This window comes from Lacerta agilis, chromosome 6, assembly GCF_009819535.1.
Source record: "Lacerta agilis isolate rLacAgi1 chromosome 6, rLacAgi1.pri, whole genome shotgun sequence".
Classification (NCBI taxonomy): Eukaryota; Metazoa; Chordata; class Lepidosauria; order Squamata; family Lacertidae; genus Lacerta; species Lacerta agilis.
In genome coordinates, this window is record NC_046317.1 from 55685064 (window position 1) to 55712824 (window position 27761).

A 27761-nucleotide genomic window follows, 5' to 3' on the forward strand; every position below is an offset into this window, starting at 1 on the left:
ATGTGCAGATGCGATTTCCGGCATCTTGCTGCGCATGTCCGGCAATACTCGGCAAGTAGCCACACCACCCTGCGCTGGTTTAGCGCGCGGGGGGGGGGGTTGCCGAGCGGGCGGCTTGCCAAGCAGGCGGCTCGGATGGCAGGCAGCTCGTGGGCCGGTAAAATGGCCTTCATGGGCCGCATCTGGCCCATGGGCTGGAGGTTGCCGGTGTCTGGATTAGACGGTACATCAGTCTGATCCAACAGGCTTCTGATGCTCTGTGGCCTTCCAACTGTGGTTGGATTCTAGTTCCCATAATTTCTGACCATCTTCAGTTATCCCTAGCCAGCACGGCTGGTGACCAGGAATGATTAGAGTTGGAAGTCCAGAGTATTTGAAGGTCTGCAGGTTCCCCATCCATGGTCCAGCAGCTCAACATGAGGCTTTCCCAGCCTTATCTACTGCAGCCAGCAAAGCATGGGTGATATCCTGTGTACGTGTTCCATTAGTGCAAGGATCTATTCTTGTGCAATGCAACTTCTCCTCTTCTCCTCCCTCCGTCTGCACCCCATGGCCTCCCCAAATCTTTACCAGAGGTTTGGGGGGAAACCCAGATTGGGGGTGGACATGGGGAGGTAAGCAGGAGAAGCTCCATTTTGGTAATGGAATACATTGCTTAGCATTGCTTTGGCTACAACCCTGTGTGTCCTACCACTGTCCTGACATGCTTCATAATGTTAATGACTGTCTCCATCCAAATACGCCTGCAAGAAGGAACTCACCATGTATGGAAATGCTGCTCATAGTTTTCTGGAGTTTTTAGAAAGCCAGCCTTGTTCTGAAGCTAAGACACAAGCAAAGGGCAATTGATCTGTTTCTAATAAAGTGTGAAAGGAACAGAGGAAGCAACCTTCTGCCAAGGCAATTTGTCTACCTAGGCCAGGATTGTTTGCAGCTCTCTGGGGTCTCCATAAGAATTATTCCACACCCCTTGCCACTTTTAACTGGATCGAATCTCTTATCTCCTGTATGCAAAGTGTATGCAGTACCACTCATGATGGCTATCACCTGGCAGCCTCTGGTGGCAGAACAGGCAGCCTTCCGCTATCCTCATGTCATCTGTCCTGCAGCATAGCCCCTTGGGTGGTATTTTAAGCATGCCCCTGCTTGGGAGGATGCACTTCTCCAGCTTCTCCGTCTTGCCTTCTTTCAAACCCTTGGGGAAGGCACCGTGGGGTGTGCTCACATCCCTCAGTGGCATTTGGGGTGGGGGCAGTCTTTCTCGCTCAGCCTAACCTACTTTGCAGGGTGGTTGTGAGGATAAAGCTGGGGAAGGGGTAGGACAGAGGCAGAGCTAGCTGCTCCGGCACCTGGAGCGGTGCACATGCTATGCACCCGGGGGTGGGGCGGCTAGTTCCACCTCTGTCCCACCAGGGGGGTGTTGCCTGCGGCGATGTCACCCCCTTTCAGGGATGACACTCAGAGCAAACCGCACCCCCACATACACACCCCTTCCTCCGCCAGTGGGGTAGGAGAAGAACGGCGTGTATTACCTAGAGCTGCTAGGAGGAAGGGCAGGATACCAAATTAAGAAATAACACAGGTTTAACTCGAGCAAATTTCTTGACAGAGAGCCAGTGGGTGAAAAGAAAGTTTCCTGTTTTGAATCAAGGTGTTGCACAGAGTGGCTCAAGACACCTTTGCAGTTGAAAGCTGGGCAGTACATTTCTTGAAGTACTGCTCTTTCCCTTCTGAGACAGGTTTTCTGGCAGGTGGACACCCTAGGGAAACAGACGGCATCTGCTGCTTTCTCTGAAGGTCAGGCAATCTGTCTGAAACAGCCCACTCATGGGAAATGGATCCTATCCAACCCCCGTCAGCACGGCTGGGGCACTCTTGACGTTATTCCTCTGGCTCCCAGACCCATTCAAGGCAATGTGTGGCTCTCATTAGGTGCGAAGGCTGCCCTGAACCTTGCTGTTTTTTCTTTTGCGACAGATCATTCATGACCAGGGCAGTTACAGTTTCCTAGTGTGTGGGACCATCTTTGGAGCCTTTGCCTTCGTTTTCTACATCTTCCTTCTGTTTTCCCACAGGATGCACCCTCAACCCCAATCAGGTAAGGGCTGCCAGCCCATTATCCCAACCTCTCTCCCTTCCTTCCACACTTCTGAAAAGAATGGAAGAGGGGGGTACGGCGTTAGTGCAGAGCAAGCCAGGGGTGTCTTGCTCCAAGGAGAAAATGCAAGGAAGTGTTTGCTTTACAGCTGCTTCCTGCCTGTTCTTCCTGCCTGGCTTGGCCCACAATGATCTGTCTGGCACCCCGAACTTTATTTTCTTTACTGTTGGACGAAGAGGCTAGGGGGTGAAATAAAGCACTTTATAAAAACAATATAGCAGGAAAGTGGGGGTGGAGGAAGAGCTTAAAAGGTGCTAAATCAATTTTTAAAAACAAGCATGAGTCAGCTTTCCTTGCTTAAGCTGCAAACAGGGAGAAGTAGGATATAAATGCAGTAACAACTAAATAAGCATGGTTTGTTTTACCCACACATGTTGCAGACTGGTGCACACAACTCACCCTGTAGAATGGGGGAAACAGGCCGCAAAGCTGTCAACTCATGCATCTCTATTGCGGTCAACTAACCAATAGAGAATACAAAATTGCAGTCTCGGTAGACCCAATAATTTAAACATTACAATCTAAGTCATAGCAGAAGTAAGACAGCTGGAGTAGCTTCGCATCTGTACCAGCACTTGTAGCATGGAGAGAAACAAATAAGCCACAATCTGAAGCCAAGGCTTGTTCCTGCCTTCCCAGTTGTGGTTTTATTTTATTCTCCCCAAAACAAAACAAAGTTTGGGTTGCAGCCAGTGGTTCCATAAACTTCCCCTGCTTGGGTAAGGGAGGAGCAGAGCAGGTGCGCTTTGAGCTTTGTGCATGGGATGGTTAAACTAATCCTATTTCCACTTCTTGTTGCATCTCCACACAGCCGCTGTCAACATGAGTGTCTTACTACAGGGTATTAAGTCCATTGTTTTTCCAGATAAATAAATAGAGATACGAGCTCAACTGAGTTAGGTGTAGAATGTATTATGCAAGTAGTAGCAAATGTCCTATTATGAGCTGAAGTGGCTCACCAGGTGGGACAGAGCCACTGGCTAGCTTCCTAACAGGAGGGTTGCTATTGCTTACCGGGAGAGAGATGGATGAGGCAGTGGGCACAGTGCAAATGCACTGGTAGGCGCACCAGATTAGCTCCACTGGTGCGTTCATGCCATGCCGATTTCTGCACGATCTCACCACCCTCCCACAGTAAACAAGAGTGACCCACCTGCTGAGAAGATAATGGAGCAGCTTCACCCCACAACCCGATTAAGAGCCAGTTGTAGGCAAGACTCGGAACTACCCAGTGCAGTGCCATGAAGACACAGTGAACCAAGAAAAGTGAAATGGAAATGCATGTCTCAGAACATGCAGGCAAACCCCACCCCCACCCCAATCAAAGAGCACAACTATAAACGTAGCTCTCTTTGATGTGTGCACATGGTTGTGTTTGGAAAGGGTAGAAGGTGAGTAGCCTGCTAATGATTTCCACCTTAAAAGTCAAAGCTCACCCACCGGCTGTTTCGTTTCTTAATGGCTGCTGAGAGGAATCTTGTTTTGCAGATATGGATCTGTCACCGGACAAGCCACCACCATCAATGGAAGAACCTGGACTTTATCAGAGCTAAAGGAAGCCGTGAGTTTGTATTTGGATCAAGCACACAGTCACACCAACCAAAAGAAAGATTTGCTCTTACCGCCCGGTTTAAAACTACCTGGATTTTCTATTCTCAGACTTGTCGGTTGCAACTCGTTCACATCAGCCAGTCGGTCCGTCACTCGAGAAGAATTACTGTAGCAAGAATGAAGACTAGAAGGGCTGAAATCTTGACATGTGAAAGTTTAACTCCTCTGGTAACCTCCCATATCCCTTCAGGAACACAGGCAGTGAAAGGTGTATTCCTGTCACTTTAGAACCTTGGGGTGGTGGGAGGCTTCCTAAAGTTTATTCACTGCAAACCAAGAGGCAACTGTAGGTATTTCTAATTTGATCAAGTTGCAAAATGTTTGCTGCAGCATTATGAACTCTATTCACTGATGCTGTACTTCAGGCATCCAGAATTTTATTTTATTTTTGTAAAAATACTGAATCACCCAGGTTGAAGTATTCAAGTTTTGTGTGTCTCCAGATGGGATTTCACATGGTGGAAATGCCTAGGCAGTGGCAAAGGGACAGTGCAACTAATGGTGGGTTGAGTTCAGCGGACGGTTCACAATTAGTACAGTAGAAGGAATAGGAGAGCTGTAGGCTACTTCTGTTGATGGGGCGGCTTTACCCATGAAGTATGAAAATTTTGAAGTACATGAAGCCGAACATCAAGTCTCTTCCATTTGTGCAATATAATGAGGTGCCTTCCAGAAGCAGAACTTGAGAGGTACTGAATATCAAGAAGGCAGCCATGTTCTTGACTGTTCTAAAGAGAGAAGGTATTGGGATAGTTTAAAACTTAGCTTTAGCAAACTTGAGCTGGCTTTGTTGCAATTTCTATCCCACAGATAGATATACATGTGTGTGTATATATTAAGGAATGTTTAATGTGATTGCTCTTGTCGCATGAACTCGTGGAGTAAATAAGATGGGACCCAGCAACTTCACTCAAGTAGAGCTATTTCCCCCTAGAGGCTTGTTGCACTGCTCATTTCAAAATTGTGTATTATACTGAATTTTTCTGTTGTCATTTGCCTTCAATTGCTATGTTGCATGGGTATGCGCCCTCATCTTTGATTTCCATGTTGTCCAATCCTTAAAATATACCCGCCTTGATTACAGAGCTTGTGTCATCTTGTGCTCTAAGTTTATATATATATGTGTTGGACCACAGCCTTTTCCAGTGGACTACCTACAGCAACTGCTCCCTAGGATTCTTGGACAAGAAGGCAGAACCAGGTAGACCTTAACCCAATTAAGCAAAATATTGTTATTTCTCATGTGAACCTGAGCAACAATATAACTTGTCTTTAACAGAATGTTAGCATTGCAAGAATATTGAGTTCTCATGCTGGTTTACAGCAAGCCATAGTTTACCAGGTGTGGGTGAAACAGCAAAATATCATTTGCCGTAAACCAGCAGTGGGGACTTTTAATTTTATTCCACTGTGCACATGAAGAACATGCTTGAGCAAAAATTATACCTGCTTGTTTATGGCAAACCATGCTTCGCTGTTGTATCTAACAGCGATTACGATTGTTCTACTAAATAGGTATAGCTTCTGTAACTGAAAAGGTGTATGAAGATTGCTGTAATAGCAAAAAATAACTACAAAAACAACACATGTGCCAGCTCAGGAAATATCACTTAGAAAACTGGAACCTTGATAAATTCTCCTGAACTGTTTCAGATGCACCATGGGTGCAAGGCAAGAGACCTGAATGAGTTAAAGCTTTAAGGTATTGGGCTCTAAGAAAAAGGAATCTTTTGGGGGGGATAATTTAATTCAAGCAGAAAACTGTCGTAAACTGGCACTGAATGGCTGTATACACACCATCCCTTGAAAGCACACCAAAATCCTAGGCACTGTGGTTTACCCCTCAAAGCTATACTTCCCAGCACTGCTAAACTACAGTTTCCATCATTATTTGGGGCAGGAGGTGTTTTAAATGTATGGTTTGTAAATAGCCTAGGTTTCTTAAATTTGCTTCTCCGTGCTATTCATGCTCTTCAAACCACAAATGGGTTAACAGTTGCAGATACTTCAAATGCCAGAAAGCAAAAAGAAAGTAGGAGGTTCACAGTCTGTTTCTTCCAAAGCAAGGTTCTCAAATTGTACCACGATGCCACCAATCTATTTTTGCTTACAGTGCTCCTGTTAAGCATCTTGCCGGAAGAGATCAAAAAACCAGAAAGAGTAATTTGCTTATACGGTATAACAGCAGCAAGAATGTTAGTGGCCAGAAACTGGAAGAATCCAGTAGCACCAACTATAACGGACTGGCAAAATTTAATGTTAGAATATCTGTATTTAGCAAAAACAACAAGTAAAGTTAGGAATCAAATGTCCCAGGAAGTATGGAAAGAATGGAGGATATTCAAAGATTACTTAAGGAGTAATGGTATAAGTGGAATCCTAATGGCAGATGCAGACTGAACCTTTAAGGTAAACAAATAGAGACTTAAGGATGGAAAATTATGATTTGTAAATGAAATATATAACTGTACGCGATATAGGTATAATAGCTTAAAAATGCAATGAGGATAATTGGAGGTACAAGAATTTGTTTGTAAATAAGAAAAGAGAAGAATAGCAGTTTGTTTATGTTTATGTTTACTTTGTTGTGTTTGTGTTTGTCTTTATGTGTATTTGTATTTTTATGTGTATTTTTAAATAATAAAGAGAGATTTAAAAAAAAAAAAAAAAATATTTATTTAAAAAAATACAATTATTTTGCAAGTCTGGTTGCACATATTAACATGATTTGCTACAATGTTTAAAGCCATCTTGCATTATTATACAAAACATATCCCTCTGTCAGTTCTTAAAATAAGTAATGCTTCCTCCAAACTTATTCTTTTTTAAAAAAAAGATTACCCTAAACCTTTTTTGCACAAAAGTCTAAGCAATAGAAAATAGTCACCTGATTTCGCAGCAAAGACCTTCATTATGTTTGGATGTGCAACTTTTAATAGCAAACCAATCCACAAAAATGGCATCACTGTACAGTTCCTTGAACACTTTTAAGACTAGCTTTTGACCAAGAATTATACTCCTGTAATAAAATTGTTTCTTAAGAGGCAGATTTTTCTTCCTTTTCTAGCTAACCTGTTAACATTTTGAAGGCCTCCCTCATATCTTACCCAGAGGTGCTTATATAGTCAAAACAATAACACTGAGAACATACTTAGAACTTTGGCTATTATGCAATTGCATTACATATCAGCAATATTTTACAGAATGGCATTAACATACTGGATATATATATCAAATGGTACAGATTTTCAGTTTTTTAAAAAATGGGAACAAAACATCAACAACCTACTTTGCCCCAGCTAAATTCACTTATTTTCCAAATAAATCCTGTTTAGCCAGCCAAACCTTCCGCACACAGAGGCTCGTATATTGCATCCATTCTAAGATGCACCAACACAGTCCCCTCCGTGTTTGAGACTGCATGCATAATGCAGAACACACATGCAACCCAAGGTCCTCAGTACTAGAATGAATACTTGCCTGGGAGAAGCTAGAGCCAATTTTATTTTCTCTACAACCAGCCACACAAAGGCCTTAGGAGAAGAGCGGGGACTCTATTCCCAAAGGGAGCTAAAATAAGAAAGCCCTTTCCCTTCTGTAAACCTGCTCGGTTACTTAACAATAAGTAACAATAACCTGAGGACCCAGCGGAACCCACTGCCAGTGCTCTTCCCTGCACTAGCCTGCTTGGGGGATGACCAATTGGAGCCCTTAAGTTGAAGACGCAAGACAGTTCTACTTTTGATGCCAGAAATGAGCAAAAGCAGAGACTTTGCCCTAGGAACAGCAGTCATTTAGAAAGCTGGGGGACGGGGGGAGAAAAATCAACAGTGCATTAAATTATAAGTAAAATGGCAATTGCAGGAACATGCTCTGCCATCTTAAAACAGGTGTAACCCAAACAAAAAGAGATGGAAGGCTCAGATCTGAAAAGTAATGGCCACTAAGATCCCAGAGCCACCACCTGAAACTCATCGGGAGCCTCTAAACTTGCTCCTCCTGCCACAAAATGGTGCCTATAAATGCACTCGGAGCAGGAGTCTTCAAGTCTTTTCAGACATAGCATTAACTCAAACATGCATTTGGAAACCCATCCCCTTGGGTGGCATCCAATGAAGTAATTCTGTTTGTGCAAGGACTTCCAGTTGTGCTACAGAACTTCTTCTCCTCTGATGCCCCCTAAATCTGTTTTGGGGGTTCCCCTAAGTTCTCTGAGAGGTAAGGGAGAGGAAGCTCCATGGCACTAACAGAACTAATTCGATGGATACCGCAGCCAGCTTCAGATCAAGTCTTCCATCATGGTAATGATTCTCAACACACCAACTGAAAACCAACGCACTAGACAGTGTCCTGGCAGAAAGGCAGAACATTGAAGCATTTTGGAGTCCTGGAATTTATGTAAAGTCATCTGCTCCTTCACAATATCAATTCTGGCTTTTTTTCATTTACCAAGTATTTGATGCTAGAGCACCATGTTCTAGTTTCTCTCATTAGCTCCCAAGCCTCCACCTTTTGCATATTCTTGGTGACACATGGGCATACTATTTATGAATACAAATATAGAGGGGGAAAATGCATGAATTATGCTACTGTACCCACACTGTGATGTACATAAGGCCATCTGGTAACACTGCTATAAAAAATACAAACAATATTTTAAAAATACTTTAGAACAAGACTTTTCTATACAAGTTTGAAAGAGTAGTTTAAAAAAAACCAAACAAACTTCTAGTATGTAGCATTTAAAAGTGGTGCAACTGAACAGCAAGACCAAAAGTCAACGCCAAGCCACAGTTTCAAAACATTTCCCCAAAGAAATCTCACCACTCAAGAAGGACCAGCTAGAAAACCTGTGTAGACTCCCACATGGGAAAAGAAAAGCTTCCAGTTATTAATACAGTGCTCCACTTACATTACGGAGCCCACGGTCACAAGATGTTCTGATGGCTTTAAAGCAGGGATCAGAACAATTCATGAAACAGAGCGAGGGTCCTCTCCTTTCAGAGAAAAGCTGTCACCAAATATCAGTTGTTAGAAGCAACACTAAGTTCTTGCTTTTGGACTTTCTGTAGCACCCACTTAGCTATGCCGGGGAGATAAGATGTTGGATTATATAGACCTTTTAGCAGGATTCAGCAGGATTTTTGCTACTCGCTGATCTTCTGTGAGAAGCTCTGAGACCAAAAATAGTTAGCCAGCCCTGCTCATTTTTGCATAATTCCTATTGTGGTGCTGCTCAGCCCTGAACTGAAGGGAAGAAAGCATTAATATATATCAAAGCAGATACTGGCCCATTTTGGATGCTGAGTTCGTAGCTTGCTTAAACCACTACTGTATTCAGTAGCTGGGAACAAATGACAAAACTGTGTGCTCCGGCCTCAGCAAGCTGTATTGTGGTTTAATGTTGATTTACTAGCCAGGATATTAAACTAGAGTCTGAAGATGGTTTAGGATCGGGGTGAACATTCAGTTCCCCATTTGGGATGCAACAGCTAAACGTCGCTTTATTAAACCAAGAAGCAAGCAGTGAAATAGTCATGCTGCTCAATTCCACCTACTAAGCCAGTCTTTCTCAACCTTGGGTCCCCAGATGTTTTTGGCCTACAACTCCCACCATCCCTGACCACTGGTCCTGCTACCTAGGGATGATGGGAGTTGTAGGCCAAAAACATCTCGGGACCCAAGGTTGAGAAAGGCTGTCTAAGCTATGGTTTAGCAAGATGGGAATTATCACTGTCTGTTAAGATTATTAGTAACTTTACCCAAGCATCTCCAAGCAACTAACGAATATGATACGCAACATGTGAAAAGCAAAATAAAGCAAAGCACAATACAAGGTAATCAAATAGTATCCCTCCATCTTTTAAGATAGGTCCAACCACTACAGCCCCTGGGGGGGGGGGAGAGATGTGTATCCTAATCAGGCCACAACCCATTACAGTGGTACCTCAGGTTACGGGCCCAATCTATTCCGGGGTGCCGTTCGCACCCCAAAAAGTCCGTAACCCGAGCAGCACTTTTGCGCATGCGCGAAAGCGCGACATTGCACTTCTGCACATGCACAAACTGCGCAGAACGCTTCTGTGCATGCTCGCCGGGGGAAACCCGGATGTAAACACTTCCAGGTTTCACACGTTCGCAACCCGAAGCGAACGTAACACCAGGTATGTCTGTAATTGTACTTTAGTTTCACTTTGCAAATGACTGTATTAAATACTCTCCTCTACCTTGAGCCCTTTAAGGACCACATCACACTTTTCTCCAGGGCCACAGACATCAGCCTAATGCTTTCTCCACAAGAAAAAAAGGCTGCACACATTGGCAAGATTAGGAGCTGTTGTGTTCAGCAGCACTAGATTAGATCATTCCCTTGTGGCTTACTGATACAGTACTATTTATGTTGTCATTAACAACCATGGATAATTTAAAGTTCTCTAGCATTCCTTAGAATCACAGAATTGTAGAGTTGGAAGGGGTCCTGGGGGTCTTCTAGTCCAACCCTGTGCAATGCAGGAATCTTAACATGGGTTCATTGTGCCCTCTAACAATCTGTTTCAACCTCAACTACTGTAAAACTTGGTGTGGCGGCTGAAATCCAACAAACGTGCTTGGGGGAACTAACACAAGGTAAGAGAAGGAAGGAAGTCCTTTTTGCTTACTTAGAACTTGAAAAACAACATTTAGTTTCTTGGGCATCCCTTAATCACTCTTTCTGTTTTAAAAACAAACAACAACAACCCTCTCGCTACAACACAAAGATGTGCTGTGTGAACAAGTGCTTACATGCAATTAGTTATTTCAAAAGGCAATAAAAAAAGTTGGCAACAATATAACTCTAGCAGATACAATGAATGATTTAGGCTACCCCAAAGACTGCCAAAACTGAGCCAACATAGTATGCAGAATACAAACCAGGATTGCTCTTCTCTCCCAAATAAGAAACCCTTAACTCGGTTACACACCTGGTTATTTTCTTTTCAACATACATACACACACACACACACACACACAAATAAAACATCCAGCATTTAAAGTTAGATCAGACTCTAACTTAAGTTTGCACACAGTTGAAAGCATAAGAAAAACTTCTTGTGTAAATTAAAATGTTTTCAACACATCCAAAAACACAAAAAGAGAACATGCATGAAAGTAAAAAGACCTGTCCAACCTTGGAAGTGGCTGAAACACAAATACAAAATATCTATATTAGCTGGTTATCTCTTTTGAAACCTTGCAGCATTAAATCCCAATTCTACTACCCTGTTTCTCCTAAAATAAGACATGGCCATAAAATAAGCCATAGCAGGATTTCTATGCATTTGTGAAATATAAGCCGTTCCCCAAAAATAAGCCATACCCCGAAAATAAGCCATAGTGACGTGGTACCTCCCATTAAAACAGCCTGGAGAGCCGTGGCTATGCAGCGTACCGATGCGACACGGTTAAAATAAGACATCCCCTGAAAATAAGCCATACTGTGTTTTGTTGAGCGAAAAAAAATATAAGACGGTGTCTTATTTTAGGAGAAACACGGTAGCACTTGGATCACTGAGAGAATAGAGCTGCACCAATTCCACCCTTCAAAGATGGCACTGGGGTGGAGGGAGGGTGCTGTAGCATAGTGGCTAAAAGCACGAGACAGTTGTTTGCTGTAAGCCCTCCAACAACCCACCATGACAAGGATGAAGCAGAGAGATAGTCAAGACCTAATAGAAAAGCAAAGCCTCCACAAAATGAAGCCACGGAGCTCTATCAAATCACTCGAAACAGAAGAGCCATAGGTGTATGTATACCTCAGCCCACTATAACAAGCCAGCTTACAACAGTGCATCTTTTTGAGACTGGTGGGGCTGGATTGTGAAACTAGGGTAAACAAAACTGCTACCAAGATGGCCTAACTTTGGTTCACTTACATGTGTTTAAATATACATACGGCACAGGTGCACCATATACCACATAAGAAATATTTGACGAAAGATACCCTGCCTGTTTCCTTTGGTGATGGGAGAAAGAAGACAAAAGAACAAATAGTTTTAATTGCATTCCTTTAGTGCTCAAGAAGAAATGTAAAGCAAAACAAAAGCTCATTCTGACTTCTCTCCTACCCCCAATACATATCCCAAAAGCAGCCAGCCTAGACTGGCTGCTATTAAAAAGTGCTGTTATTACTTTAGCCCATGAGGCAGAATACAAACCCGCTGTGCAAACTCGGGAACGCAGGTTGCCTCCTCTCACTTACTACTTGCAGCTATTTTTCTGCATGTCTGCATTAAACAGAATATATGGAAATATTGCACATTCAATTTAGGCACAACAGACATGCACCTTTCAAATGACTTAGCTGATCACGTCTGGAAAATGAATGACAACAATGCACCTTCGGTAACAGACAAGAGCACACCTTCTGCTGTCTCTTTGGGTTCTAAGCTATATTACATCACTCCTTTCCTCTTACCAGAAGTGGTTTTGGAAGGGCAGTCCAAGAAATTAACTTCTGACTGTTCTTGTGAATGGTGCATCACAAACTCTATGGGAGGAGAAATTTAGTTTATGTATTTCAGTGGGTGGGGGGGACGACCAGCCGATGTCTTCTCCTTTAGCATGGTACTCAGCCCTAGGGGACTCTCATACAGAGATTTTGCAGAAGCGCCTGGATGACTGTGCTCAAGTCCCCTGCTGATCTTAAAAAATGGGATGGATGCAAAGCACAGCATTTCAAGCTTCTCCCAAATCCAGTAGTTTTACACTTGCACGGGAGGTGCTATTTCAAATAGTTGCTTGCTTTTCACGCACTCTGCTTCTGCAGACTACTAAAAGTCATCATTATAATTGTGGTGGGAAATTTGCATTTAGTCCTTAATAAGTAGCTGGTCAACACTTCCCAATTAAAAAGAAAAAGAAAAAAGAAAAACCCTTCCAAACACCACCCCTGGTATTTATCTTACCTTTCCATCAAATAGCTATGTGACGCTACAGGTCTTGTGGTACTTTCGGGACTTTGGGCCAAATCTAGAAGATAAGGTTAGCACTTGTGCAGAAATACTATGCCTCTCAATGCATCTTTTTTCTACGGAGATAACAACTAATGCTGTAAACATCTATCCAGGTTCCCATCATACTTTCAATTTCCAGTCATATAAGCCAGACTGCCACATCAGGAAGCTGGCATAACATGACCACCAAATTACATCTAAACTATCCTCAAAGTGGAGACATCCAAGAACAGTTCAAGTATGGTTTAACCACTCCCTTGCCACAAGATTAAGTGCAGTCTGAAAGCAGCCCACACCAACTTGACCTTTCCCACTCACACCCTCCTTGTCAACAGGAACACTTTCAAATAACCACACATTATTTCTACTTTTAGGAGCATCAACATGCTCAAACCTTAAATCCAAGTGAGAGCGTGGCCAAAAAGAAAAGTGGATCACCCAGAGGTATCAGGGGTCAAGAGCAGCACTGACTGTTCTTTGGATACCTTACTTGTTGAAAGGGGACAGGGGAGAATAAAATAATAGAATACAAGCAAACATTCACTGCCCAAATGTCAGATCTACATACAACCTTATCAAGCATCAAGACAACACCACACACAGCATATCAGATATATGGTTACCCAAATGCCACAAAACATCAGTTGCCAAGATCTGCAATTAGAATGGTTTGCTTCTTTAAATATCAGGGTTTTGTTTTTTAAACCTAGCAAGCAATACCAGACGTAAAACATCCAAATATTTCTAAAGACCAAAACGATTCATTCATTCCATGTGCTATGCATTTCTCTGGAGATGAATCAACAATTTTGGCTAAAGGATACACAGCTAGATCTTCTCTATTTACAGGCAACACCCTTAAAAATTTGCCCAGTTCTTCTATATCACCATAAAATGCTCCTGAAAAGTTTCCTCTTACAAAGAGATAATATATTTTCGTACAGCATTCCTGCATTACTAATAGAGAAATTATAAACCCTAAAGTAAGCCTTTTTTAAAAAAAAACCTTTTCCAAGTATTTCTTGGAATGCCAGCTTCCAATAGCGATTATTATTTTGATAGGTTACACAAGAAGCAAAGGGGCAAAAGGTTACCAGTCAAAAAGGAAAGTTGTGACTGGTATCAGCTGCTGCAGAATCAATCATTGCATTCCACCCCCCTCAAGAAAAATCAAAAACCAAAGGAGATCCCTTTACCAAGAGAAGCCTTTTTAAATCAGAAGAACCAGGTGAGAAAAGTGATCTTGGAGGACAGTCTCCAATTAAGGCGTTTCCATAACAATTCCCTTACGTCTTGAAAGGAATTTTTGAAAAGGCATTTAAACTGGGAATAGCAAAAAAAAAAAAAAAAACCCAAGCCTGTTCATTTTGTCTCTGTGGAATTGCAAACCCCATATTGCAAACCAGATTTCATCATTTCGATGAAACCTCTTTATCTTGATTCCCACCTGTCCTTTTCCTAGAAGGCCATGCCCTATGTCTTCTGCAAATCTGGGGAGAAAGGCCCAGGAGTGGAGAGCCCGTCCATTCCGGATATCGTAAATGGTCCATGAGTATTCAGCACCGATGGAAACTGAAAAACAGAAACAGATACTAAGATTGTACCAGTGTGAAAAGTTTTCTGTGCACTAGCATTTATCTTTTCCACTGATAGCTGATGTGTTGAGACTACTCATTTCAGCAGAATAATTAACAATTTATCATTAACATTTCCAAGAAGCTCAAGTCTGTTCATACTTGTCTTTTCAGCTCACTACTCACACTGTAAAATGATCTTACAGAAATGAACTAGGGGAGCAAAGCCACCAGAGATGACGTGGCAAACAAATGCCTCCGTTTTTCTAACCTGGTACTATAACAGCTTGCCACTAGAGGGCGTTTTCACTGGGCCATTTTTGACAACAGTACATTACTGAGATAAAAGGCTATCCTGGGTTGAATTATTTTACTCTAAAATGCTTGTGAGATTATTATTTTTTATTATGCCCCTCAACTGGAAAACCTTTTTAAAAAGCAGCTTTGGACAGCTGTTCTTAGCTCCTGCCAGCACATAATATATTATGCCGATACCTGTCAGCATAATATATAAATGCCACTTCAAGCTTCAAAGTTTGCTGTAGATTATGTTGAGTATTCTCTCTCTCTCTCTCTCTCTTTCTCTCTCTCTCTCTCTCTCTCTATATATATATATATATATATCTCATACACATACCTGAACCTGCATATCACAACCTTGGTTCTTTCATCTCAACATACATATACAAGAATTGAGTCATTTACTTTCGCCATTTTGATGTACGCATCACGTCACACAAATTAAAGATACAACCTTTACCTTAATTTTTCTGAAAGGCTTGAATAATACACCACCCTTCACCCAAAAATCACAGGGCAGTTCACAACATAACAACATACTCGATGTGTTCCTATTCAATCACTAAACAGTATCCTTCACCTGGAATCGGGTGTGGCACTCAAAGCGAACAATTATTTGCTCATCTTACCATTGGATTATCCCAATGAAAAAACTAAGCTTACTCTTCGGGAGTAACACAAGGTCTCCACTGTACTCACGTTCCATGTTTCATTAAGGATTTTCCATTAAAATAACAAAGCTAAAAAGAAGACATTAAAAGAACATTTTCCAGTCCATTGTGCTTAAACTGGAAGGCTTCCAGAACTAGGTTACTACAAAGTCTGGATTACATGTACTATTGTTAGCACTCACCCTCCAAGTCAGAATTGGAAAGCATGCTTTTAAAAAATCCTGGTTTGCAGTGCAAGTGTTAACCACAGTTTTCTGATTCACTGTCACATCGTCTAAAGTCAGCAGTAAGCTGCAAAGTGAAAGTGAAACTGTGCAGAAGAGGAGGGAGCGCAGGAGCCCATGGCTCGTTTCTCAAATGGAGAACCATCTGAATTGAGATGAACTTCTAAATGAACCTATAAGAGGAGATATTTATATTTTTGCAAACCCCGTTGGCTCTTTTACATAAGTCATCCACTGGTGGAGTAAGGGGGTGCGGTGGGTGTGGTCCGCCCCGGGTGTCATCCCTGAGGAGGGTGACATCACCACCCCGCCCCCCTGGGACACTTGCCCCGCCCCCGGGTACACAGCATGTGCGGCATTCCGAGTGCCGGAGCAGCTAGCTCCGCCTCTGAAGTCATCCACTGGAACTTACCTGGAAAAGGGTGTTAGCACCTTGCAATCTTGCCGGGCTGAGAGGGGCAACTGGACTGAGAGTGCTCCAGAAATGGATACTGGAGAGCAAGGGGCTTGGGGTCAGCAAAATAGGCGTCTGTGAGACATACAAAACAATGTCACAACACCAGTTTAATATATGAACTTAACATAAGAAACCATTTGACACCTGAACTTCCATTACCAGCAATATAACTAGCAAACATTTAACACTTCCAAGCCACCGAGGTCACCTGGGCTTAGAATCATCGAATTGTGGAGTTGGAAGGGATCCTGAGGATCATCTATTCCAACCCCCTGCAATGCAGGAATGCGCAGCATACGGGGATTGAACTTGAAACCTTGGCATTATCAGCACCACGCTCTAAGGAAGCCAAGGCAGTTGTATCAGCATCAGTTGATGGCACCAGTCACCCAAAATAGCAGGTGATCAAGTTTGGAAAGTCAATAAAGGTAAAGGTAAAGGGACCCCTGACCATCAGGTCCAGTCTTGTCCGACTCTGGGGTTGCGGCGCTCATCTCGCTCTATAGGCCAAGGGAGCCGGCGTTTGTCCGCAGACAGCTTCCGGGTCATGTGGCCAGCATGGCAAAGCTGCTTTCTGGTGAACCAGAGCAGCGCACGGAAACGCCGTTTACCTTCCCGCTGGAGCGGTCCCTATTTATCTACTTGCACTTTGACGTGCTTTCGAACTGCTAGGTGGGCAGGAGCTGGGACCGAACAACGGGAGCTCACCCCGTCGCAGGGATTCAAACCGCCGACCTTCTGATCGGCAAGCCCTAGACTCTGTGGTTTAACCCACAGCGCCACCTGGGTCAATACTTAAGTTTAATAGCTTTTGGTGAATGTGTGCAAATCTACAACTGAACATGAGCTAGATAGAACAGATTCAAGCAAAGATGGCCACTTTTAACAGTGATCTGAACTAATTTCTGACATCTAAGCTTTGTTCATGCTGTACTCACACAGCCCATACATAAGTATTTTTTTTATAAAAAAAAAAAAAAAAACATGCACCTAAACCTTGCTGTGTACATTCTCTCTTTGAAATTAAGCTAACACAGACACACTGCAAAAAGAGCATTACATTTGCACTGGCTTTTCGTGTATGAAAAATCATGAAAAATCAGCTTAGGAAGTTTGGATCTCTCAAATGATTTTCATACCACCCTTGCCAAAAAGATCCAGAAACTTGAGGCATTCTGAACTGACTCTATGCTCTACCTCCATCATGTAAAGATCAGTGCATATTACACTAAACACACTGCGGTCTGGTTGGCTATGTACCTGATCACAGACAACAGGTTAGATTTCCATCCAGCTTTGAAAAATCCCTGTCTGCTCACTCATAACCTTTAGAAAAGTTAGCACACCTCTTCTGAAGAGGTCATCTCTCTGCCATGCTTCCTGTACACATACAGGATTTGGTTTAGAAGTAACAGAAGACAGGATTACCTGTGAAAAAAATGCTGGTGTAAGAGAAGCAGTCGGGAGAGAAGGGCTTAGTATCCCCAGCGGACTTGGGTCACTGCCAGTAATGAGCAGAGTGGGAGCAATTTCCAGCCCTTTAGGCTTTCTAGTTCGGCTATGACGAAACTCCTTTTCTAGCATGGAGGAACCCTGCTCTTTGAACTCCAAGGCTTGGTTCTGAGAATGGTCCAGCTGCTGGCACGACACAGGCTCAGGATCTGTGTCTATAGCCAGGTCAGAACTTGAAGGTGGCAAAGGAGACCTGGGAGGAACCTGGAGAGGAGGAGAAACGGAGGCTGCAGGAGGCGTAGGGGCAAAATTGGTGGTCAAGCTCAGCAAGGATGTGGACGTCTCAGTGGGAGACGCTTTCGGTGTTACCAGGGACTCCAAAGCCTGCAGACTCTCATCTGAGCCAGAAGGGAGAGTGGAGGCAGCTGACAGAGTAGAGGGCGGCTGAGCAGTAGAGGCGAGGGGAGAGATTGAAAGCTTTTTTGAGGATACGGTCACAAATTTTATGACCGACGGTGTCGGATCCTGAGCACCTTTTTTCTCCAACGGTTTCTCAGTCGGGTTCTCCATTTTGATTGGCTTAAAGAGTTTTACACAAGAGGAAGAGTTCAGGGAGTTCAAAGTGAATGAAGAATATAGGCCTGAGTGGATATAATCATTGCGGCTGGAGGACTTTGCACAGGGCTGAGGCTTCTCTTTCCCACAATTCTCCACGTCCTTTGCAGCATTGCTAACGTCTAACAAGCCCGTCTGAGACTCAGCATCACCCTCAATCCTGCCAACCGCTAAGGGGTCCATATTCAAAATCTCCGGGTAAGACACAAACTTGTAAACAAACTTCTGGCCATTCACTTTTTTGATGATGTTCTGTGGAAACATCAAACAATAAAAAGGCGTCAGGCACTCCTCTCATCTGAATTCTTGCTTTGGCGGCTCAACCCAAGGACACCCCACTTCAATAAGAAAATTACTTACATTTGAGGGCAAGCCTAGTTACATAGTTATTATGTGTTGGATCCAGGGCTAAGTTGCTAACACTTAATCAGCAACGACCAAGCCCCACTGATTTTAATGGAAACTAAGTACAACTAGCTTAGCCTGGATTCTGCCTACATTTATATCCCTCCCTTCCATTTAGAAACTCACGAGTGGCTTAAGGAAGTGGGGGGAGTCCTGGGTACTGCTCATCCCTGCAGTAATCAGGTCACACCCACAGTTAGCTTCAACAAGGCTACAGCATTGGCCGAATCCAGAACATTCACTGATCATGGAAAGTTTTGCCATTTCTCTCCTGTCTGGCCACCCACACACTAAAAAGCCCATCCGCAATGTGCATTAAATAATAATTGCCCTTAACTTATGTCACACATAATGGGCCCAGACTCATGTCTATTACCTACACATTTTATGGCCTTGATTTAAAAGGCATTGAAGCTTAAGCCCAAATACTGAAGATAGGCACTGTGCTTGCATCTGTGGGCGCACTGTGTTACAGCACCAAGGTTAAGTATGTAACTTTTATGTAGCTGATGGGAAATAAGCAGCTGACATTCAGCAGAACAGCATGAACTGCAGCCACTTCAATGCCTCTAAGCCGTATTCAGCAACACTTATTTCCTTCTGTACTTACTGAAGTACTGAATGCTTCAGCCAAATTAGTATTGTAAGTTTGACGAGCAAGCCAGCGTTATCTCAACTTTAAGTTCTAATCAGCAGACCACATTACCTCCAGAACATTTATTTTCTTATCCCATGCACCCACACAAGGACAGTTTGCAAAATAAGATCATGAAAATATCCCTCTTCCTTGTTCTTGGGTAGCACTGAATAGGCCCCTTCTGGGGGGGGGGGGGAGCAATGCATTTGCACAGGAGGTGGGGTAGCTTCCTATGTCATTCACTATTCTGGAAAAGGCAATGTATATATATGTGAAGTAAAAGGGTGGGGGAGATTTAAGTCTACTTGAATTCAGACTTAAAATATCTTAGGACAGTGTCAAATACAAAATAGCATCACAGCAGTATAGCAAGTTGTAATTACTTTGTGTTTTTAGGGCTTTCATTACCCAGAAGTTTGTACTCATTTTTGGCAACCTGGCAGGTGATTTTCTTGGAAAGCCTCACTTAAACATCAAAGACAGTTAAAACACTTAATAACTCTTCAGGGCCTGAAAATCTAAAATCTCAGCCACAGGAAACAGCTCTCATGATACCCAGGCTTGTATAGCATTGCATTACCCTTGGAAAAAAGAAAAGGACGTTAGGCTGAGGCAGAAGCAAAAGAAGGTTACACATCTGATGCAAACCAAATGCTGGAGTTACCTTCACATAGTAATATCTGAGAGCACGACTGAGTTTGTCGTAGTTCATACTGGGCTTGTTTTTACGGATCCCCCAAAGGCGGGCCACCTCTTCCGCCTGCAGCAGCTTGAACTCTCCGTCATTGGAGGTCCAGCAGATGATATCCTTGTTCCGAGGCTCCTGGAGGAGTTGTAAAAGGAACTGCCACAAGGTGATCGCACTGTCCATAGCAGTGAGCTGAAATGCAGAAGAAGAGAAGCTGAGAAGATTCTCACAAGGGTCGTGTGTGCAATACTGGGAGGGGGGGTGCATGCACATCTCTCCTAAAATAAATGGTATGTTTGCAATAATCAGTACTGCCACAGGAGAAACACGAGTTTCCAACAGAAACAAAAGACAAAAGTTTAGGAGGGCTACATTCTCTGCACTGGGACTATTTAGAGCAGGGATAGGCAACCTAAGGCCCATGGGCCACAAGCGGCCCACGGGGGTCGTTTAACCGGCCCATGAGTCGCCCCCGAACTGAGCCACCTGCTCGGCAAGTCCCCACGCACTGCGCTAAACCGGTGCAGCGCGGCACGGAGACTTACTTCTGCAGCGCCGGAAATCACGTCTGCACATGCACAGACCCCGAAAATCGTGGGCACGCGCACTCATGCACACGTGCACATGGAGGGATCTCCACTGGAGTGAACCGGCCCAGATGAGGTGAACCTTGCCGACCCCTGATTTATAGAGTCTCCTTTAGTTGAATCAAAACAGTTTGGAGAGCCACACTAACTCGTTACATTTATCTATGAAAAGTCCCTCCATAGGTCTAGCTTTGCTCATCAGAAACTGTGCCAGTGCAGCAGCCAGATAAGACTCTTTGCCGAACGTTCAAAACAAAAATAGCACACACAAAGCGAAACAGCCACAATTACAATTTTTTTCTCTTAAGAAAATGAATTACTACTGATGCTGGAGGAGCAAAGGGTGTCTTCTTGTTCAAGGATTGGCCACCATGTTGCTTTTTATTTTAGCACTCAAATTCTACTTCTGAATGAAATCTGAGTTATAAAATATAACACATTAAAGAAGGGATAGTCTGTGTGGTGCCCTCCAGATGCTGTTAATCCCCATTTCTCATCAATCCCTCCCAGCATGGTTAATAGTCAGGGATAAAGGGAGCTGTAATCAAACAACACCAGGAAACTACTACATTGGCCAGCTCTGGATTAGAGAATGAAAGGAGCCCCAAATATACCCTTCACAAGCAACCACCAATCCTGGCTCTCTGATGAACGTTCAAGTAAATCTACACATTTGCAAACATGTTGGGTCATATTCACATGCTACCACCTTACATGTACACCTGAAAAACTGTAGTGTCTGAACAAGGAATGTGCTAGCAGGTTTCTGTCCAAAGAAGGAGAGATGAGCAGCCAGGCTACCCACTGGTGCAGGCACCTTGCAAGTTCTAGCTTTAACATTACATTGTCCTCCAAACTCCTACAACTGAAGAAAGCAGGAGAGGTGCCCAGTTAGATATACAGCACACTGAAATAAAGAGGTTATTCAGTGGTGGAAATATTCATCTCACCTAGCTCTTATTTCACCTGAGTGAAATTCACCATTGGCAAACCGTGTGCAAAGTCCAGTCTAATGGGGGCTATCTTTTCCTCTCACACAGGCCAAAGCGAGATGTAGACACAGCAGAGGCTGCAGCAGCAGGACTTACTGGAAGGTCGCTATGAGGATGGAGCTGAAGTCTTGGCCCACCACTATCCTCAAAGTCCTTTCACTAAACTAACTGCTGAGATATACAGAAAATAAAAAAATTCCTTCCAGTAGCACCTTAGAGACCAAATAAGTTTGTCATTTGTACCATGGCAGACCAACACGGCTACCTACCTATAACTGCTGAGATATACAAACTGCCAGTTGCTGGGCAGGTGATGCAAATTGATACCCAGAATAACTTTGGTAACATGTACATATTACTGAATCAACACAAAAAGTAAGAAATAATTCTGTAGGAGAAACTCTTCAGCCTATTCAAAGGAGATGACAAAATGTAGTTGGCTCTATAAAAGGATTCGCATGACAATTTAGCATGACAAAACAGGGTTAAGCATTCCTAATTAAATTTTGCCTTGGGGCAGGTACTTCTCCCTGCTCCCCCTTTAGGTAGAGCCTGTCATTCCATCTGTTTTTAATGGGACCTTGCCACGGGAAAGACTCATTTAAAGAACTCAAGACACATACCACACAGATATGCAACAGTTACAGGTACGTAGCCGTGTTGGTCTATACTGTACAGAGAATCCATAATCCATGTCTGTGTTCTCCTAGCTCTGGCAGAACAAGCAATGCACACTGCAGAAGTGAAAGTAACTTACAATTACACTCTCAGGTGGAAGAGATACGGTAAGACAGTCTTCCGCTTCCACACTCTCTCAGACAACACATGAGATTTAAACTAATATCACTAGCCAAGCTGATGCAGCAGAGGCTACACAAAATCCTAACATGATTCTACTCCAGCAGAGCTGCAAAGGTATTCTTATTTATTAGACCTATTAGTTGCTTGTTACTTAAAAGGTATCCAGGTGGTTTACATTTGAAAACAGAAGCATAAATTCAACTAAGTTGTTGCATGTGCCATGGAACAAGGTCTGTTCATGCAACTAAACTTTCCTCTCTTCACACACACCCCACCAGCTCTGGAGGGTTTAGGGGGCATGGAGGTCCTATTATGCAAGCATACCCCCAGTCAGAGCTACTCTGAATTCCACCCCACATTACATTGACATTTTCATTCAACACCTGGTGCCAAAAGGATGTCAGTATGGACTTCAAATGGTGCCTGGCCTGCACATTTTACAGCAGTAACTCCTGTACCCCACCCCCTTTGATGGCTCTGTCCTTGAATATCCCAAAACTGTTCTCCCTGGGTGGCCCCATTTCAATGCCATCTTTGTTATTATGGGGGGGGGGGGTATTTATAAATGCATCCTTATTGTAGTTTAGACATTTTTGTTTTAAGAAAATGCTGTGATCTCAGTATTTCCGGGGAGGAAATCAAAGTTCACAGGAGAAAGGGTAGGCTTGCGGAGCTGATTACAAAAAGCTACCATAGCCTTCCAGAGATCAAAGTCCTGAACGGAACTGCAAGATTTCAATGCTTTTAGCAGTTGCTTTCATTTTCTAAGTTCCTGGCTTGTATATGCACACACGCACACACCAGACTTCACACCACAAAAATGAAGCTCATGGATTTTCATACAAATAACTCAGACACTGACAGAGCATCCCATCTCACTGATTGATTTCTACAGGGATCTTACACACTCAATGAAAAGAGCTCTTAACATACTTTTTGCAACTTTTTCCAATAGAAGAGAGGCAGAAGGATCCCCATAATAAGCAAATCCAAGTGTTTGCAGCAGTTTGCAAACATGAACCCCTCTGCCAGTTTAAGAACTTTCAAAAATATACATTTGTTTATTTTTCTAGTTTGCTCCTACCAACCACAAAAACATCCCGCTATGTCTCCCTGCTCCAATTCCTGCCCACAACTGCTGTCCCATCTCTTGGCCAGGTTAGCAGCAGCAAACCAAACACAACACAAAGCTAAACAGCCAGGTATGAAGCAAGCAAAGTGGAGCAAGGGGTATTTTGCCACAATGGCAATAAGAAGAGGGTGACAATGGATGAGGTTCACATGCAACAAAGCAAATGGGGATACTTAAGGAAGAGAGGACTCCCTTAGAACAGAAGCAGACCAGTTGCTGCAGGAGTAGATTAAAGTAAACTTAAAGGGAACAAGAATGTGAAGAAATGCTAACAGATTCTGAAAATCTGGATGGGGCAGAAAAGAGTAAGCAAGTTGTGTAAGAGGAAAAAATCAGGAAGGGTTCCAGAAAAAAGTAGCAATCTATGGGCTGAATGGATTTTACTATGGGGCAGTGGGAAGAAAAGACAATAGAGATTACAGGACACCAGGAGAGGAGTCAAATGGTAACACAGTGACATGCCTGGGATGCAGAACTCAGACCACATAACACAGATCAATTATTATCTCTTCTAACTGGTTTTAGGAACCACAGGATTGTTATAGAAAAAGATAAGAGGTCAGAGTTTACCCATATTCCCAAGTGTCTTGTTTATAGATTAAAGACTGCTAATTTGTGTTAATGACTGGAAACCAAAGGCATACCCTAGTTATCTGCGTAAGGTTGTGAGTTTAGCCAAGAATTTCATTGCTGAGTGGTAGGAGAAATGGCAAGGCGGTATGAAGGCAGACCATGGAAGACTATGGAGTGTATGGCATATATGTGCGTGGCAACATGATGCTGCTGTCGTGGCAAGATCAAACACAGAAGTGGGTTTGTGTTTTTTTATAGGGGGAAGCTGATACAGCTCCTTGCCAAGGGCACAAGGGACCCTAAGTATGCCTCTGCTAGAAACACAGAACTAGGCTTAGGGTATAATTCAACCCCCACTGCCCACACTGGGGTATGTGTGTGTGTTTGGATTGCATCAGTCCACTGGCACAGAGCTCCTTTTCCCCTCGCAGCAGATGGTATGGGTGACAGGGCTATAGATGCAGAGGTGTCTCTGCCACACTGTCCAACTGCCAGGCCACAGTTCAGATTGTTTTGCCAAACAATGTGATCTTGTATAAAGGCAGGCTCTGCAGGGGTGATTAACCTGTATTTGGCCTACAACTCACATCATTTGTGACCACTGGCCACACACGCTGGAGCTGATGGGAGCCACAGGTTAGCCACCTTGATACAGGTCCAGATCATATTTGCATTAGCAATTTCAACTAACAAATTATTTTTAAAGTCGCAACCTCTTGAAACATGCAAAAAGAGAAGCTAAAACGAGCACCGACTCTTCTTTAAAGAGGTGTTTGTTCACATGAGCATTACAAGAGAAGGACTTATTCTATCTTTCCACTCCCAAACTGTAAGTTACAGAGTGTATTTTAGGAAGGGCATAACTCTGGGAAAGCTGTGCATGACATCCTGTTGTTATGACACACACAACCAGTATAGAAGCTGTGACCTCCTGAATAAACCCTGCAGAAATACCCAACACAGTTTACTCACATTCATGCAAATGCAGCCTCAGGTAACGAGAAACTGACTGTCATAAGTGCTAGAAACCAGAAGAGACAGACAACACAAAACACAAAATAGGGGGACATGAACTCCAGAAAAGCCATGATGAAAGATTCTGAAAAGTGACGCAGCTGGGAAGATAACAACATATTTGAGGAACCACATCTTAAGATTTCTGCAGAAACCAGAAGACAAAACTGAGATTAAATTCCATAGGCTGGGTCTGCAGTTAACCCCCAAGGGATGCAGGACAATGTATAAACATCAGTTATGAAGAAAAACTAATGGGCTTCTGCCAGTATAGTCCAGCAGACAGATTTCAGCTGCTCGGGTGAGGAAGGCATTTCCGAATTATTGCTTAGCCAGAACTCTCTCATACACATTCCCTCCTTCCCTCACCTGTAAAAAAAATGGCAGTAGTTTGGGCAGGGCTGCTTGAAAGAAGCCAGCGAGATAACATGCTGTAGAGAAGCCTATGCAGCAGCAAGTAGAACTAATTTAACTGGCAGCAAATACTGACCAATTTGATTTCACTAATTACAGAAGCGAGTGGGTACAACACAGCCAAGTCTCTGAGTAGAGTTGAGAGAAGGAATGGGAAGAAACCCATAAAGCAGCTGCAACAGAGAACAGGGGAAACTGGTTAGCAGCCCCACTGCTTAATCTTGTACGAAAGCCCTAGGTTAGCCCCAGGATTAATAACAAGGCGGTTCCCCTGAGCATGGGCAGAGAGCACTTCTGTCACCCTTCGAGGACGCAGCTGTCCGTACCACCTAGGGAACCAGAGGCCACCCCGCGGGCTGAGCGTCTTCCAGGGCGATCCTGGCCGGGTCCGGGGGTGTGGCGACGGGGTCCGGGTAGGGACGGAGGTCGACGGGGAAGGTGTCCCGGCCCGGCACTCACCTAGGCGGAGCCCGCCCGCCAAGCGGTCCCCGTGCAGCGGCAGGTGCTGAGCTCCCTGCCGAGTCCCTGCCTTTCATGGCCGGGAGTCCCCGCGGAGACTCCGAGTCCGAGTCCCCATCCCTTCGCGGCCGACGCGGAAGCAGCGAGCCGCGTCGCGAAAAGGGGGCTGACGGGGCAGCAGCTTTACTCCGTAGCAGGCGGACTCCGCGGTCTCATTACGGCCTCCGTAACCGCCACTTCCGCCCCTCCACCCACCCGGGAAAGGGAGGAATGGAAACTTGCGAACGAAGCCAATCGTAAGGAGCCGCAGTCGGAGGATGGGCCAATGAAAAAGCTCGGCCCGCCTCTCGCCCGCAGGGCACTGTGGGGATTGGAGTTTTTTCCCCTTCTAATAAGTGGTTGCTGGCTGCCTCTACAGGCCAGAGAGAGAGAGAAAGGAGTGTATGCTCGTGTTGAACGCGGGGTTTTGTCATTTTTGTAATATTTATTGCATGGACTCGAAGCAAGTCCATGGAGACACGCCCACTTTCTTGTGGATAATCGGTTTAGTTTGCTTTTATTTATGTTTAATGCCACGGTCATTTTGCAGAGCTTTAAAGCGATAGACCCACAGACCAAAACCCATACGAAGCATAGGAGCCAACTCCTGGGGGCCGAGGTCCCTTTGCACACACAAATATTTGAGGGGCCAGCTCCCTCCCCTCCCAAGTTGTTGGGCATTCCATTTAAATGGTGTCTTGTGATTATGTGGGGGAAGGGCTTACCTGCCCCCCCAAAAAAATATTTTATGTAAGTTGGCACCCCGGATAGAGGCCAGTGGTTTCTAAGCCAAAGGATGTGATTGCAGAATGGATATGTAATGATTTAAGAGGAGAGATGGTGTTCTGCCAATTGTCTGATGTTAGAGAACAAGCAGGAGATAACTTTCAATAGGGAAAAAGGCAAGTGTGCAGAGACAAAGGAGCATGGATGGATATACCCTTTCTAAAGTAAAATTCATGTTCTGAACAAACTTAGCCCCCCACCTGCCGCAGTAAAAGCTGCCCTGTAGACACTTTGCCAAAGTCTGTGGCTGCAATAAAACACTGAAACCTGTGATGTTTTTCGATTTATTTTTCTCTGTTTATTTCATTGGTTTACAAATGGTGTGATGTGCCTTCCTCAAAGGCAGAGGTAGGATGAGTAGAGGGAGAACATTTGATGTCTTGCTGTAAAACTAGAAAGGTAAAGATTGATTCTGCTATATTGGATTATACAGCACAAGTGTCCATTAAGGCAGCCCAATTATCAAGTGGCTAAAGTGAAAATGCTAAGAGTTACAGAGACTGCACAAAGTAGGCAAAAAGTAACTTGTTTCACAATTATTTGGTAACCCTGCTCACAATAAAGATAAAAGGCACAAGATGCAGCCATGAAAAGCCGCTTTTTTGAACTCTCCTCTGGGCTGCTTTGCTTAGTACTTTAACCACTAGGTGCAATCTAGATGAAGTCAGATGAGACACAATTCAGATGAGGCTACATGCTGTTAGAGCTGTTTCATGCTTTGCACACTGGAACATCTGCCACTGCGTGCCAGTTTTTGCTGCAGCAAACACCGTAAACTATAAAGGGGAAGGCACACAGCGTCAGCATACGTGCAGCGGGAATGCTCTGGAAGTTAAAATTGTGGTTAGACTCCTAGTACATGCCAACTGTGCATTTACAAGCTTGCCTTCTTCACACTTTACTGCTACAAACACCAGTGTGCAAGCACATATATGTTACTATGTTCACTGACTTGAAATGGCTTAATCAAAGCATGCAGATAACCAAGTAGCCCCATGTCATTCAGTGAAGCAGGCTAAATAAATAAATACTTAAGTACAATCCTGCATATAAAATAGGCCAATATCTTCTAAACCAGGGGTCAGCAAACTTTTTCAGCAGGGGGCCCTCAGACCTTGGGGGGGCAGGCTGTTTTGGGGGGGGGGAGATGTAAAAGCACCATGAGCCCCGGTGGCTGCT

General features: G+C 43.8%; 3 protein-coding genes across 5 annotated transcripts in view; 1 reads left to right on the forward strand and 2 right to left on the reverse strand.

Annotated features, from left to right (window-relative positions):
• Positions 1-4154, forward strand: part of MFSD4A (major facilitator superfamily domain containing 4A) — a 43321-nt gene extending 39167 nt beyond the window's left edge. Inside the window, exons 9-10 of the mRNA XM_033152831.1 lie at positions 1978-2098; positions 3647-4154. Of these exons, the coding sequence (XP_033008722.1) occupies positions 1978-2098; positions 3647-3711 (186 nt within the window). The 3' untranslated portion in view covers positions 3712-4154. The remainder of the gene's footprint in view (positions 1-1977; positions 2099-3646) is intronic.
• Positions 4155-13789: 9635 nt separating this feature from the next.
• ELK4 (ETS transcription factor ELK4) lies at positions 13790-25974 on the reverse strand. 3 transcript variants are annotated; one of them, XM_033152839.1, is made up of 5 exons: positions 25758-25974; positions 19762-19977; positions 17417-18307; positions 15944-16060; positions 13790-14334 (listed from the first exon to the last, which is right to left on the reverse strand). In XM_033152839.1, the coding sequence occupies exons 2-5, from the start codon at positions 19966-19968 to the stop codon at positions 14236-14238; spliced, it is 1314 nt and encodes a 437-aa protein (XP_033008730.1). In that variant the 5' UTR covers positions 19969-19977; positions 25758-25974; the 3' UTR covers positions 13790-14235. The 3 variants fall into 3 exon arrangements, with proteins under 3 accessions (XP_033008730.1, XP_033008728.1, XP_033008729.1); XM_033152837.1 differs by lacking the exon at positions 25758-25974 and adding an exon at positions 24881-24916; XM_033152838.1 differs by lacking the exon at positions 25758-25974 and adding an exon at positions 24843-24872.
• LOC117048687 (ETS domain-containing protein Elk-4-like) overlaps positions 19856-27761 on the reverse strand; it is a 140382-nt gene continuing 132476 nt past the window's right edge. The window contains exon 6 of the mRNA XM_033152833.1: positions 19856-19977. The gene's annotated coding sequence lies outside the window, so the exon portion shown is untranslated. The remainder of the gene's footprint in view (positions 19978-27761) is intronic.

Excerpts from the sequence above, each read along its gene's own strand:
- ELK4 (XM_033152837.1), bottom strand. Across the intron at positions 18,308-19,761 it reads TCAGATATTACTATGTGAAG|AACATCATCAAAAAAGTGAA; the intron begins GTAACTCCAGCA and ends ATGTTTCCACAG. Across the intron at positions 16,061-17,416 it reads CACCAGCATTTTTTTCACAG|ACGCCTATTTTGCTGACCCC; the intron begins GTAATCCTGTCT and ends TATGTCTCACAG.